This window comes from Chelonus insularis, unplaced genomic scaffold, assembly GCF_013357705.1.
Source record: "Chelonus insularis isolate UGA/USDA-ARS -01 unplaced genomic scaffold, ASM1335770v1 contig_23_pilon, whole genome shotgun sequence".
Lineage (NCBI taxonomy): Eukaryota > Metazoa > Arthropoda > Insecta > Hymenoptera > Braconidae > Chelonus > Chelonus insularis.
In genome coordinates this window covers 588,051-604,364 of record NW_023276443.1, presented here as the reverse complement: position 1 = coordinate 604,364, position 16,314 = coordinate 588,051, and the positions used below count along the sequence as shown (strand labels likewise).

The 16,314-nt window shown below is 28.1% G+C and overlaps 1 protein-coding gene across 1 annotated transcript in view; it reads left to right on the top strand.

Annotated features, from left to right (window-relative positions):
- 5-HT2A (5-hydroxytryptamine receptor 2A) overlaps window positions 1–15,716 on the top strand; it is a 66,585-nt gene extending 50,869 nt beyond the window's left edge. Inside the window, exons 3-7 of the mRNA XM_035079267.1 lie at window positions 5,336–5,560; window positions 7,266–7,575; window positions 11,672–11,887; window positions 14,266–14,562; window positions 14,937–15,716. Of these exons, the coding sequence (XP_034935158.1) occupies window positions 5,336–5,560; window positions 7,266–7,575; window positions 11,672–11,887; window positions 14,266–14,562; window positions 14,937–15,174 (1,286 nt within the window). The 3' untranslated portion in view covers window positions 15,175–15,716. The remainder of the gene's footprint in view (window positions 1–5,335; window positions 5,561–7,265; window positions 7,576–11,671; window positions 11,888–14,265; window positions 14,563–14,936) is intronic.
- The last annotated feature ends 598 nt before the right edge of the window (window positions 15,717–16,314 follow it).

Sequence of the window (16,314 nt, the reverse complement as noted above, 5' to 3'; positions counted from 1 at the left end):
TTCCTTTTTTGTATCAAAAATTCAATTTTCCTTTCATCACCAAGTCACAAACAATTACTTAACTATACAATGGAACAATTAAGAATCTCAACTCATGCAGTAAATACAAATGTTCCATAAGTGATACTAAAAACCAATGTGGATGATTGTGCCATTTGCTATAATTGACTATATCTTTCAAGAGCTTCATATAAATTAAACCCTAGTTAATGATATTCTTAAGTTATATTATAGTACCATATCAATATTCATTAATTATGACGTAATTAACAATGTAATATTTATCTAAAAGATATATATATAAAGTCAAGATAAAAAAAAATCAAGAATTAGAGGAATGTATGAAGAGCAATAGAAAAGCATTAAAAGGGACAATAAAAATTCAAATGAGTCAAGAAAAAGTAAAGAAAAATTGTCCAGACAACATTCTTCTTGATAGAAAATAAGTGACAGTAAAAAATTAAATAAATTCCATGAATAGATTGTCGCAAATTAAAAATTTGCATTATTTAATCTTATACAATAGTTATAGAAGTAGTATGAGAAACAAGAGAGTCAATAAACCATTCCAATACATCATGATATGTGGGCGTATTCTTTATTGAATATACGTATTCCAGTTAATCTCAAAGGTAATTTGTAAAAAATGAATTTTTATCCAGTTAATATGAAATGAACTCGTTCAATCTACTAACGACTGTGTTCTATTTGTGATTACAAAGAGTTTCTCAATTTCATGAAAATGTTGATTGACCTAAAAATAAATTTCACTTTTTGTCATTGAAATTTTTGTTAAATTTTTGATTAGAAAAAGCAAAAAAGTCGAATTAAAAATAATTTTATTGATTTTAGATAAGATGAAACAAATTTAAAATTATTTATATTTAACTCCTTCAAGTTCACAAATCAATGTTTTTTATTGCTTGTACGTTGTGCCAATAAATCAAGCACCATGAAGTAAGTACATAAATTAAGGACTTGAGTTTGAGCTGAAGTATTATCTCGTTCTCTCTGTTAGCGTAATTTTCTTGCAACATTGAAAATGATCTCAGGCCATTTCTCTAGTTCTCGAGGCAACAAAATTCCGTGGTCGTTTCACTGATGACACATAAAGAGCAAGAAGAGGAAAGAAAATATAGACGAGAAAATAACGAAAAAGTAGCTTCATCATTTTTTCTAGATTTTCCGTAGTCCGTTCTTTATCTTTTTTATTGTTCTACCTCATGAAGGATTAAATTTGATAACCTTACGAAACCTTTGTTGGGCTATGCAGATTTTTATCATTTTTTTTGAGAAAATTTTCCAGTAATATGAAAACCTTCGAATTGGATTTATGAATGGCAAAATGAAATATTAAAAAAAGCTTTACTTTTCCATTATCACCTAAATTAGTAATTTCAAAATATTCTTGTTTTATATTTCTTGCTCATGAGGTACAAAGTTTCATGATAAGGAGAAAAGATATCATTACATTTATATAAGCTTATTAAAAGTAAACAATCAAAAATCATATTTTAGGAATTAATAGCTTACACTAGTATGTAAATATTTATTTATTCGATTATTTATTCAAGAATAGATCCAACAGTAAAAGCACTAACAGGGCCATACAGGACCCATTGGCTATGAGCATGCTGCTTTACAAGAAGTATTAAATAGTAGCTGCAACCAATCAAAGTTGAGTCCTGCATAAATCTAAAACTTTACATTAGACAATTTTAAAAGTTTGCTTGGCTGTAAGCTTAAAAAAGGTATTGAAGCAAGGTATCTTTTCACAATTATGCTATGAGAAGAAAAAAGATACAGTTTAGAAAGTTGAAAAGTGATTTACATTCTAGTAGAAAAATATCAGCAAGTATTTAGTTCATCAAACTCTAAACATTTTTGATTAAAATCTCATTTCATCCTTGAGTAAAAGCATGACAAACTAAAAGTGAATGCTGAATAGTTTCAATCTCAGAAATGTCATAGTAGAAATACTGATGATTAAGATTACCAGCATTTTTTTGATCAAAGTAAAGTAGCAAAAGTAGGTAGTTGTTAGTCTACACGAAGAGAATTTTTCACTAAATGTAAATACAAAAAGTGACAAGTCCACGTTTTGTAATTTAAAAGTAAAAATATTTCTATTCGATAGTAAATTCGGAGTTCTTGTAAGTAAACTTGATACTTAAAAAGTGTCTTAGTAAAAGAATCATAACGATTATTTTATAATTAAATACGATAACCCATAATTCACTGTTAAACAGAAATATTTTTACTTCTAAATTTCTAAATGTGTACTTGTTATTTTTGCACTTATATTGAGTGAAAAAATTCTCTCCATGTATCTTAATCAATTTTCCTATTTATCATTAATTTAATAACAGTAATTTTGAATTAAGCAATCTATAAATGGAATAAGAATCATCTTTTACAATACCAATATTATTCCTTCCAAAGGTCATTTTAAAGATATTCTACTAAATGAAACAATAATTTTTAACTGACTCGCACAGCTGCAATTTCAACTATTATAAATTCTACTGATTCTGCAGTTTTTTTTCATCCAATTTCCAATAATAAACTTCCTTTGCAAAACAATGAGTTTTCACTGTGAAATAGTAAATTCCTACGGTTTTACCTTAAGAAAGTATTGAATGCAATGTGTTCCAAGCTGCATTATCATAGGATTCGCATGAGCTAAAGACTAAAGCACAATCACATGGCTTATTGAGTAAATAGTCGATAATAAGTCATTTGGAAATTCACTTAGATATGAGACCTGACATCAATAGCTACGAAATTTCAATTATCCTTGCATCGTTTCTCTCACAGTTATATGTTTCAACTAAATCATGGATAAATTTCTCGAAATTGGACTAGAAATACATCCTCCTGATTTACCAGCATTATCAATAGATTGTATGTCAATAGTATTCACCAATAGAGATGAAATGATTAATCTAAGTGAAATACAGACATTATTATAATAGATTACATTTACTTACTATTGAATAGTTGATTATATTAACGAGGAAAATAAGATTAGAAATTTATTATAATCATTTGATAAAGAATAATAATTAAATTTTCGCGTTTTTCATTTAACTTTTTAACTTTCCATTAGGAAGTTATTGTAATGAAATCGTTTTTTGAAATTCGTAATTTTATCATATCTTTACGTTTTGAAACATTTGAAAGAATATTAGAAGGTTCAAAAATAAATTTATCTACGTGCGTACAATTGTCCGTATGTATAATTGCACCTACGTATGTCAGATTTTTTTTCGTTTTTGATATCTCGAGAACTACTGAAGATATCGACTTCGGACGAATTCCATTTAAAAGATAATATAATGAAGAAGATCTGAATGAAGTTCAAACAAATTCGGTACAGTCATTTTTTTTTATAACGAAAAGAGTGTAAAAAAGTTGAGTAAAGAAAACATTTGGAATCGATTCTAATTATTAGATGATTGACATTATTGACAACTGAGGTCAATATAATATGGTTGTTAATAACTTCATATGACTCTAGATAATTATGTGTTGTTTATAACAACAGTTATTTTTCATAAAAAAAAGAATTAAAATATGACAAAATTACAGATTTTAATTAATGGAAAGTTTATCGTCAGGGCACAAACTAAGCCCAAACCCATTTTCTTTATTGATATCATTAAGCAAAAGAGCAAAGCAAATTAGCAAATATTAAGAGCAGATATTTAAATAGACTGTGTGTGTTAATATAGTGGACATCAATTTATCATATTATATTAATAATGATATTAGTAATGTATGTAATATTTATTATGTTAAAAAAAACTCTAGGATTCATCAGTAAAGGTACTATTGTTTTATATTTAAAAAATATCAAACAAATATCGAAGAATAATTATAATGTCAAGTAGGAAATAATAAGAACTGAAGTGAAGACTATGTCAAGATTGCAGGCTTTTTTTTAACGGTTTTCAACCATTAGGTTTTATTAATTTTCTGTAATAATAGTTTTTAAGTAAATGTCTATATGTTTGTACGTTTTCTTATTCGCACTGATAGAAATATTTCATTCTATCTAACATAATTTATTAGCAGCTAATAAATATGTTATTTGAAAAAGAAATCGAATGAACATTTGTTAACAGTTGAGAAATTATTTATTAGAGTAGATTTATTTGGCTCAATGAATGATTAACAAATATTTATTTCTCATCTAAATACTATGATTGGGCTCGATAGTAAGGTAGAATGACGGTAAAGCATAATCAAATGTTAAGTTGTATGATGAAATAACTTTTATGTATTAATAATTTTCAAATAAAAAATAACGGTTTCGTAATGATTAAAATTAATATTTTCTTTTAAACAATAGCTCGACGAGCAACTACATTATAACCATTTAATTTCGTATGAATTTTTAATGGTTTTATAAATATAATAATATCAGACAGCTAAGCAGAGAAGATTTATTACCTACAAATAAATATTTATTTGTATCAAATAAATGCTGTAAAATAATTTTAATGAATTAATTTAGTCCCATCAAATATATTCTTCTATCAGTGTGTCAGTTGCACTCGCTTTATAATGATGAGCATGAGAATTTTTCTATAAAATTTTTCTCCGTGTATATGAGTACGTACGTTCGGAATTATTTTTTGTCTCGATTATCTTGAGAATAAAAGATGATGTCGACGTGGGACCAATTGCATTCGGCGCATAATTACGTAATGTAAAACTAATTAGGTTTTCAGCAAAATCGTTCCAGCCATTTTCTATGCAAAATCGAAACATTGAAAAAAATGGTTAACCAGCAAAATCTTATTCGTTCTCTCCACTGGGAAGTTAATGATGTGGACCTTTCGGGTCGCATCCAGACCACTGGAGAGCACTGATATTTTTTCATGAAATCATACTTCAATCTAGTTTCTTATTGTGGATTTATTACTCTTCCGATATTAAGATAGATTTTTCTTGTAATTCACTTGGAGAAGATCTGAAAATATATAATTTATCATGAAAAAGGGTTTTTATATTAATTTTAATTAGAACTTTTTATTAAATACCATATCTTGGCATACCTTTAAAAAATCTGGTAAAATTCTAGCTACACTCAGACATGTCCTAATATTTTTCAGCTCAAATTGTTCACCTTGTCTTTTCTGGTGTTCTCCAATTCCATCATTGTCTTACAAGATAAATTTCTGTCTAAAAGAGTAGAAACTTTTCTAGAAAAACTTCTTCGACAAAATTTCTTAACATAAATGATCAAACATTTAGCAAACATTTTCTCTCTCATGCATTAAATTAAACTCCTAGATAATAATGTCAACGTTGGACTTATAAATTACAGGATATTGGCCTTTCGGAGTTACATGGTGCAATGTGTATGTGACGTGTGATGTCCTGGCATGTTCTGCAAGTATCATGCACATGTGTTTCATCTCATTGGGAAGATATTTAGGAATAAGAAATCCTCTTCATACCCGACACATTTCTACTAAACGGATGGTCGTGTTCAAAATTGCGGCTGTCTGGTTCCTAGCAATGCTTGTTAGTAGTTCAATCACAGTATTAGGTAAGTCAAATATTTATCAATAAAACAATAAAATGGCAGTTAAAAAAAACGAGAAAATAATAGTTCATGAATAATTGAAGGGTTTAATATGACAATAAAATAAACGAGCAGAGAGAAATATTTTTAAAAATAGCGAACAAATATTTATCAATAAACGAAAGGATTTTCATTTACTCTGGAGGATTGTTTTTTATTTAGTAAAAGAAATGAAACCAATAGACCATCAATTATATAAATAATAACAATTTATTGCAATAATTTGTGTGTAACGAACAAATTTACAATACCGAGTACAATTACAATAGATAACAAGTCGTTAATAAACGGTGTAAAAGTAGAGCATATTTATAGATGCAGGGTCCAGTTTGTAGACATTAATTATTGAGATAAATGGGAAACGATAAAATTCTTCTTTGGTTAAATTAATTGTGTTACTTCGTTCAACTAACTTTCGATAGTCGCTTTGTAAGTTTAACGTGATTATCATCCAACCAGATGCTTCAGTCTCTATTATTTCAATAGATTATTCCAATATTAATTCATGTAGCAAATTAATGTAATTGAATTTTGTATCAGAATTAAATTAATAATTTACTTTTAAACGAAGTTTAATATTAATGAACTTATGACAAATTATTATCTTAATTGAACAATAATTATTGTTAGTAATAACTAAACTTTGTCATTCATTTAAACTTCGATTGGGTATTTAAAAACAGCTCCAATCAATTTTATTGAAAAAAGTTTTTTAATTATGAAATTTACTTGACTATTCATTATGATTTTTATTCAACCGTTTATCCATTCTTGGATAAATATTAATTGTATTATTAATCAAGTTATTTCAGGTGCTAACTTCATTATACTTCATTGAAGCTTGGAAAACAGACAATTTTATATGGAGTTCATATTTTTGAAATATTTAACAATAAATTTTTTTTAATATTATAGAATTCTTTTATAAACTTCTTAAGTGAGAATAATTTATGAAAACTATTACTAATCTTTTAGTAGTTCATATATAGAGATAATAATTTAACACTTGTCACATTTTAATTCTCGGACAAGTCTGTTGTATAAATAGTTCTTACGACATACAATATCTCAGTAACTTGGTAATAATTATCCTTATTTGCTATCAGTCTCAGTTGACTCAGACTACTCCAACCATGACCCAATAATGGATCATAAATGAATCAGTCTTTGCTACCTGCTAGCGTAGGTTCACTAATAACAGACCCCCCCCCCTCATATTTTAAGCGATAAACATTCTATGAATATAATAGTAAGTATAAAATAACAAAGAATATCATTATTTAATAATAAAATTGTTAATTGATAAACCTTGACACCTTAGCTATTATTATCCTGGCAACTAATGCTGGTCTGGTTGTGGGAAATGAGTGGACGATAACATCATGTCAGGAATTCCCGGCATGAAAGATGACCTTGATACTGGAATACATTCCATAGATTAAACCAGTATTTGGAATACCTAAAAAATAGATAAACAAAAAAAAAAGATTGATTAAAAAAAATTGTTTGCCATTTTTTAGCAAAGCTTTACAATTCTCATTTATAAAAAAATTCCACTCAAAAGTATAAATAAGCTTTTTTTTATTATAAAAAAAAACACACGTAAAGTGGTTTACTTAAGTAAGAATAGATTGATGTGTTGATAAATGGAATGAATTATTTTTTCTAGGTTTAATAAATCCTGTAAACATAATGCCGAAAGCAGGACTATGTGTGATAAATAATCGAGCTTTCTTCGTATTTGGCTCCCTCGTTGCATTCTACATCCCAATGGTTGTTATGGTAAGCACGTACGTGCTTACGGTGCAGCTTCTCCGGAAGAAGGCACGCTTTGTAGCGGAACATCCGGAGGGCGATCACTTCAGACGATTAGGTGGAAGATATTCATCCACAAAAGCCAATTCGCATAATTCTAGACCAACTACCCGAACATCCAGACAATTATGGAGACTATCTGGTGGCAGCACTACTGTTAGCAGGTATAAACATAAAATTTTACAATCAGGTCAATTGTGTTGAATAGAACTGTTTATTACGAATATAATAATGCTATTGATCATTGCCCTTCGCCCCAACCAGCTCTCTCTGCTTCATAGATACCAATCCCTTTATCTACACCAGAGTGTTAATTCTCAATATCTGATGATCCTTAAATCCTTACAACGTGGAATACAATAATAAACTATAAATTGAAATAAATACTAAAAGTACTGTCTATAATTAAAGCTAACGATGTTTGAATTTGCTTGAATTTCAAGTACTTTCTAATACGTTTGGATTTTCTCAAATAAATTGTCAGGAAAGATATAATGGTTGTAGAGAAGAAAAAAGACTTGTGTGCAAATAGAATGGGAGGTGGAATGATTTCACAACCTCAACTGGAATTTTAAAACCATCTAAATGTGGAATTTCTTTATACATAAATGCTAAAGATAAATAGAATTTATAAGGTTGTTTTTTTATTAACCAAATTTCATATGCTTTATTATGTCTTATCTCATTTTGAAGAAGAGAAAATATTTGTTATTTTGATCTTTACATACGTTCTGTTATCAGTAGAATAGGAAATAATAATTGAATAATTTTGTCATGTCAGGATAATGAATTGTGTTGTGTTCCTACAAGATTTATTTGAAATTGAGTAATGAGTTTAGCTCTATTATTATAAAGTTTAAGTCTATTTAGAGATGGTTTAGAAATAATTATTAAAGAATAATAGGGAATCTGACTAACAATAATTTGATGTAGACCTAATTGAACTAAAATAGAATGTGTATGAATTTGAGCAAGTGGACTTACTTTAGTTGGCAGTAAGATTGATTCAGTATTGGATTAAGATTTATTATATTAATCTAATGTTAGACTAATGATGTGCTTAGTAATCTTACTGTCTATTAGGGCATATGTTAGAGTGCATGATGTGCATATTGTAGATATAGAATAATAGGATGGAAGTTCAATCTAACCAACTTCATTGCTTAGAAGGTTTAAATGATATCTTCACTTTTATCTCTTATATCCTGCTTCTAATACTTATTATGTGCATGAAAGATCAATTAACTAGATAAGTATTAGATTTTTAAAAAGTTTTTAAAAGTATGAAGTATTAAATAATCCATTTAATATTGTTTGTTGGCCCAATTATCAAAATAGTGAAATCCAGTAGGACTGAGAAGTTCAGGTAATAATCTGAACATTGTTGAAAGCAATGAATGATAGTAAAGATACTTTATGAGATAATGACAAAAAAACTGGGTTTGGAGTAGTTTGTTTATAATTTCAGTTTTTGCTCAAAATTGGAGCAACTGCAAGATTATTTCCTGAAACTTTTAGCCATGCTAAAAAATCTCGACTTCACAACTTTGTTTACTGAACTAACATTTCTAGATAATATAAAGTTAATGAGAATTAAATAGATGAAATAATTATTTAGCTAATATAAATGAGACAGTCATAATAATATTCAATTAATTAGTATGAGATAATAAACTTAATTTTTCTAAAAGATAATGAGTTTGAAATTAAATAAATATTTTTTTCAAATCCGAAGAAGGGTTTAAAGCTACTTAACATATATGTTTAAAGCAATAAGTCGATTAAAAAAATAGAAATAACGAAGTAAAAAAGAGAAGAAACTAGGTTGAGATCCTTCAATGAAAATATTAGTAGATAGATTAAGATATCATATTATTGGAAATATCTTAGTTTTCTGCAGTTCATTTACTTACCATTTCACGCATGATTTCGACGAAGAAAAAAAAAAGAAAATGGACATGAGCGAACAAAAAGTTCGTCTAAGGGTAGTGACTTTACAAAAACATTACATTAATCTTTAACTGAACGAAGTAAGGGATGGAAAGTCTATCAGCTGCAAATAACAACTCTATTATCTATACAATGACATTTCCATTATCCTGCAATCTTTAAATCATTCATGGTGAATGTATTATGACTTGTATATAAATTATTTTTGGGAAAAATAGAAATAAGATTGAAATAGAATAAAAACCTTTTTTTTTTTACGAAAAAAAACAAAAATGTTTATCAATAAAATGCATCATTGGATTGCAGCTATATCAACATGCTGAGTTGAGAAATTTGTTTGGTTGTTTTTTTGTTTAATTTGTCTATAAAGTTATTTTTCAACTCCTATTTTAAGATTTTATCTATTTTAAAATAGTTGAAGTGCTTTTAAATTTAACTGAAGTTACAATGATCTACGGAAAAATTTTTTAACTTAATATTTTTAATTAATTGACTGAACAAAACTTAGAAGTGGTTCATCATCCGTGTGGAAATAATTTTCTGGCAAACCACTGATATTTTCTGAGATGATTCTGTACACGGAGAAAAAATTCCAATAAAAATTACCGTGCTCAGCACAACAATCCACGCGCAAATGTCAATTCCCTAAAAAATTAAGACAACCTTCAAAGAAAAATTAGTAATCCTTTTAAAATTTTTATTATAGATTCAATATTTATTAAGAAGAGTAAAAGTAAAAATTCTTATGCAGCACGGTAATATTCGATAAATATTAATTTTTATTCAAACTTTAAACAAAAATTAGTAAGTGACTAGAAAAAAATGAGAATCTGTATATAATTTATTATGATCCGTGTGGTAGGAAAAATTCGGGTGCTCTCCTATAATTTTTTCTATTCTCGAGAGTTTCCGTGCTGGGTCGGGAATCTTCGAATTATCGGTCCAACACAATCTTTCTTTGTATTGTAAGACCGTTCACACAATCAAAAATATAAGCCGTAAAACGTACAATTTAAGACGTACGCGTGCATACTAACATCATAATAAGTTAAAAATTGGTTTGTACGCATGCGTACATCTTACGGCTTTTGTTTTTGATTGTGTGAACACCCTCAGTGCTATAGTTACTTTTTCCATATTGTAAACAAAGATGACATTCATATTTTTCGTTACGATTCAATATTGGCGGCAACACGTTATATCTTAACAATTTATGATAAGCTTAAACGGATTGACGCGGTGGACTCATGGGTAAGCGTCAGCTTGACACACGATGGGTCGCGGGTTCGAGTCCCGGCCGAGACAAAAGTCATTTATATGATTTTTCTCGGGCCACCGTGAGCGGGAGAGGAAGATCTCTTCGGAGAGCCGGGTGGTTGTGTATCGACGACACAGGTTTTCTGCGTAAGATCCCGATCGTAGGGATAGGGGGGGCAGTATTGTAAAACGTGTGCCGTATTTCATTCCAACGAATTAATTAGTTAAGAAAGTTAATTATCAATGAACCTAATTTATTTATTTATTTGTTTATATAACCAAAAAAATTATCACTAAACTTAAATAAAATTGTTTGTCGGTTACGTAGTTATCACAGCTAACGTTACTAAATTTTCTGGTGCTGCCAAAGTAATTTTCAAAAAACTGAATGATACATTTTCTTATGTAACTTATAATTTTTGTATGTTGATCATTACTTTTTACTTTTCAGTAAGTTTGAACTCACATTCTTGAGCAGCACGGTAATTTTTGTATGTATTTTTAAATAAAAATTAACGGAATTTTTTCTCCGTGTAGTGTTGTACAATATGCTAAAAACTCTGCAATTTGAAACACTTCTAGACTTCTCTCATTTCATCTCTGGATACTTTCTAAAAATTTTCTGAAAAAATTAATTAATTGTTAATTAAATAATTTGAATATCTAGGTACCAATAAAATAATTTAATTACTTACAATTTAAACTAATCAACAAAATATGCGTGGAAAGAGTGAAAAGATTTGTTGTGTTTTTAAAATCAATTATTAGTATTATTATAATTATTATAATTATATATATATATATATATATATATATATATAAACCAATAAAAAAATCTATTGTGATTCTTAAAAACAATAGTTTATTGATACCAGTAATTTTGTTTTTCTCAGTACATCAAATTGTTCAAAATAAATAAAAAAACCAAACAAAAGTAATCCAAGATATCAGTATTGTTATGATGATAGTTTGATTACATCACAATTATTTGTTTTATGAAACAATAAACTTACAATATCTTTTGTACTTCCTTATGTCAATACAACAAAACAGCCGAAGCACAAGTACGAGAACCGGAATGTCACATTCAAGTTTTGAGCTGAATGGCGCAGTGGAAGAGACAGATGTTGGGACGACGCAACCTAGAACATGTAACAAAACAGATCAGAGTACTCAAACACCAGATAACATTGCCCGAGAGACTAGAAATTTTCGTCTTCGATCTCTTAGGCTTCATCTTAATGTCGCTTCGACTAATTTAAATTTTAGGTGAGTTTTTTTTGGAAAAATAATCTAATCTAATAAATAAAACAATAAAATAACTGAATAAATAAAATTATTTAATGAAAGTTATTCTTAATTAATAGAGAAAAACACATTGAAAAATTTTCCAAAACAATTATAGCATGAAAAAAAAATAAACAAATTATTTGACCTAATATCCATCTATGCAAATCTGCAGGCTACAACTAAATTTTTTTCACATAAATTTTTATTCTCTCAATTCAATTGCATTCCCAAGGTTTGAAAAATATCATTCGTAGCCATTTTTTTGTAGATGCTAATAGTAAAGACATATTTTTCTGATATTATTTCAATAAAATAGTTTTTTTTTTTTGTTTTTTAGAAAAAAAATTAAAAGTTGAGCAATAAAAGTGTATGGTCATAACTCTATTGTTATCAATGGAACGACTATGCTGCAGTGACTATAATTCATTCCATCACATTAATTTATTGAGCAAATTTATTGAGAAATTAGGTGAGAATAATGAGCATTCAATGTCACCCCAGCTATCAACTTGCTCAAACAAGTTTTCCCACAAGTTCCTAAGCTTCAAGTTTGATAATCCTCAACTAACTGAGTACAGAACTCAAATTAACATGACAAGAAGCTCCTTTATAAGCACACTCGAAAACGCAGAAATAGTGAAAACCGATTTTGGGTTCCGCTGAGTTTTCATGGCCAGTATACTCTCAACTAATTCTATCACGACAACCACACATTTATCATTCACTTCATTCATCTTCTTAATAGTTCTAGCTTACATTCATGAATATTATATTACTGAGTGAAGGATTTTATAATCATGAACAAAATTTGTTAAGTATTACCAACATTATATTTGAATACTCCAAAGCCTTCAGAGTAATAGTAAATACACCAGGTTTTGTGTCAAACGATACAAATCCGTAATGATTTGAAGATGAATCGAGTTAAAGAAGAAATAGTGCAATTTAGCTCACGTTACATTAATAGACTTAACAATTATCTGACAACTGTATTAGATGAAGAAAAGATGGAAGGCCAAGAAGTTAATGCCATCTACTAGATCTATCTGTTGTTATAGAAATCAATTGTAACTGCTTTAGAATTGAATGAATATTTATATATACTAGAAAAATTTATCCAGTTAGTAGAAAAAATAAATTCAAACAGTTAAGTTTTATTAAAAAATTAAAATGAAAAAAAGGAATAGTATGAAATTTTTCACCTAGGACTATTTAAATAGTAGTAAGCCCTGACGTAAGAGTTTTCGTCAGACTTATATCCATCTGTTTCCTTTCTGCGTCAGATTCTCATTCACCCTGTGATGTTAAATTTCTGACGACAGTCTTACGTTTGTCTGCTCTTTAAACACAGTAGAAACATACGTAAATGACAAACGTTAGCCAAAATATATAAGTCTGCCATCAGTTTTACGTAAATTTGGTTACTAGGGTCACTTTAATAAATTAATACCATCAAAGACTTTAGATATAAATAAAAAAAAGTTTAAAATTTCTTTCTTCATTTCATGTAAGAGAAAAATTTCATTTATACTGAACTTAATAATCACACAAGCTATTTTCCCTACGGCTAAATATAAATAAATTCACCTTGTAGTTTTGTTTTCAATTGATACAATTGATTTTATAGAGTAAAATGCTTTTAAATAAAATGCAAGAGAAATAGAGTAATTTAATCAATTTCTATGAATTATTAATACTTGCTTGGCTGAGTTTGATACCTACAGTAGTCATGAATATTTTAATAAAATTCATTGAGAGCTGCTGACCACATATTGAAGAATTGATCATTCAAATATTGATGAATAAATAGCTGCAGTCGCGAAAGTAAAGGAGAATAGAAGAATAAAAGAGCCAGATGATGAGAATTTTCATTATCATTCATATATCTCTTTTTTACTTTTTTATTTTCATTACTACTTTACGTTCGATTGATTATTCCAAAAGTTATAAAATCAATGACATCTAAGTCTAAATGAATAGCTAAAGTTTAATGATGGATTTGAACAATTTTATTTGATGCTTAATTTATTTATAATTAATGTCAAGTTTAGGAAATGGTATAGAAGTAGTAACTAAATTTTAATTACTACGAAGTTGAGAGGATAACTTACTCTTTCAATTATTGTACGTGATTGATTGTTTCACAATAATGATCATAATAAGGACAGTTTGAAAAATGTAAAAGCAAAAAAAAAGTTGGTAAACTTTTAATAATGTAGAATTTTGAGAGCAATATTAATTAATTAACTGCAAAAAAAAAATTGTTAAAATATTTGTATAATTAAATTTAACAACTACTAGTAACTGAAACAGAAGCTACTTGACTGTGCTTGACATTATAAAATCTTTTTGTTTAGATTTCTTCAAGGAAGATCCAGAAGAAGATCTTTAGCTGCTAATGCAGTTGCTACTGAACAGAAAGCCAGTAAAGTACTTGGCTTGGTGTTCTTTACATTTGTTTTCTGCTGGGCACCTTTTTTTATTCTCAACATCTTTTTTGCTGCATGTCCTGATTGTGAAGTTCCAAACCATGTTGTTAATACATGTTTATGGCTAGGATATGTATCGTCGACCATCAATCCTGTTATATACACCATCTTCAATCAAACATTTAGAGCTGCTTTTATAAGATTATTGATGTGTAAATGTTCTAGGTGAGATGATCAATTATTATTATTTAAACAAAATCTTTTCTAAACAATTCGTCACTATAATTATTTAAAAAAAAATAAAAAGTATACAAAAATAATTAGTTTATTCATCAAAATGAAATGTTTTCCATAAATAGATTGCAAGACTAGCAAATTTTTTTATAATTTTCCAAGTAAAACTTGGAAATAATTTATGTTTGTGTAGATTGACGTAGAAAACATGGAATAGGGAAATGAAAAAAAAATCCGCAAAAAGTCTGTGCTGACATATTATTTATTTCAAAATAAGTAGTAATTACAGAATACAGTTTTGGAAAAGATTTTTTTTTTAAAGTTAATTTTGGAAAGATCAGGAAAATGTGATAGTAATGTTTTAGGTCAACGAGACTGCCAAGATATCGTTCAGTAACGGAAGGAGGACGTGGTGCAGTGGGGATGTGTACTCCTGGAACACTTCCACTTGCCATCAGTCTTCAAAGAACACCATTGCTCATCCCAACGCCAAATCCTACTGAGACTCCGGCGTCAGGAAGTTCCTACGTGACGAATCGAATGACGCCAAGTTCTCTTTACTGTGACACTTTTCTTGATGATGAACGTGATCACAACTGTTAAATACTTGCGTTTAGTAATTCAATGCTATCCAAAACTCTTATCTCGGTTATGAGACCGTGTCAATGGAAATAAATGCGTTGACTTTGAACGCTATTTCTTGGTGGAAGTCATGGTGGATTAAAATAAAGATGATAGAGTTAATGATAAAGTAAATGAGAATAGAGTGAGTGAAGGCTCCGATGAGCATTATTAATACCTGGGCTTATCTATACGTTTTTTCAAGAGGTTCCATGATAACGAAAAACGTAGAAGACCACTTTATTGTCTATTAAAACTCTCCGTTTTAACCACAATGCGTCACAATCATTAAAAATAATGAGATTAGTCAAGTTGACTTGAGAAGACTGACGATAAATTGGTGATCGTCTCCTGTCAACACTCGAATTTTACCATGGAAATCGATTCAAAAATATTTATTTTCCACTTTCTACATGATGCTGATTGAAGAATAACGTTAAATAGTAATACAAGTTTTTGTGTGGCAAAAAAATTTGCGAATAACAAAAATAATTTTTTTTAATTGAATTCTAAACATTTTTTGTTTTTGTTTAGTTGGTCATTTTTTTGGTATTATATGTGGATTAAAAATTAATGGATTCTTATTATTTCATCTCTAACATATGAAGTCAACTATAAACAAAGAGTAATTTAAATGAAAATAAGTATATATTTGCGATATAAAAAAATTATTTTTTCACTATAAAAAATGTTATTCAATAATATCGTGAGTGTATTGTTAGATACATCCAGAATAAAATTATGCATGGAAAAATACAATATAGTTTTGAATATGTACTTATTTTCATGCAATATATATATTGTTTTTAAATTTTAAACTAAAAAATAAAAATCATTGTTTCTTAATGACAACAAATAAGTTTAAGGGAAAAAATATAATTAAATTTGATTAAATAAATTCATGAATTATAATTTAATTTTTTTCTATTGTAATATTATATTATTTAAAATCCTCAACGAGCTTAAAAATGTGTTACAAAATAAGAAAATATAATTCTTATTACTCTAGCCACATAATAAAAATTTGCATACAAATCAAGTGTGAAATATAATGTACAACTAAGTATTTACAAAGTAAAAAGTACCGTTATGTATAAAATTGAAATAATATGGTAATAATTA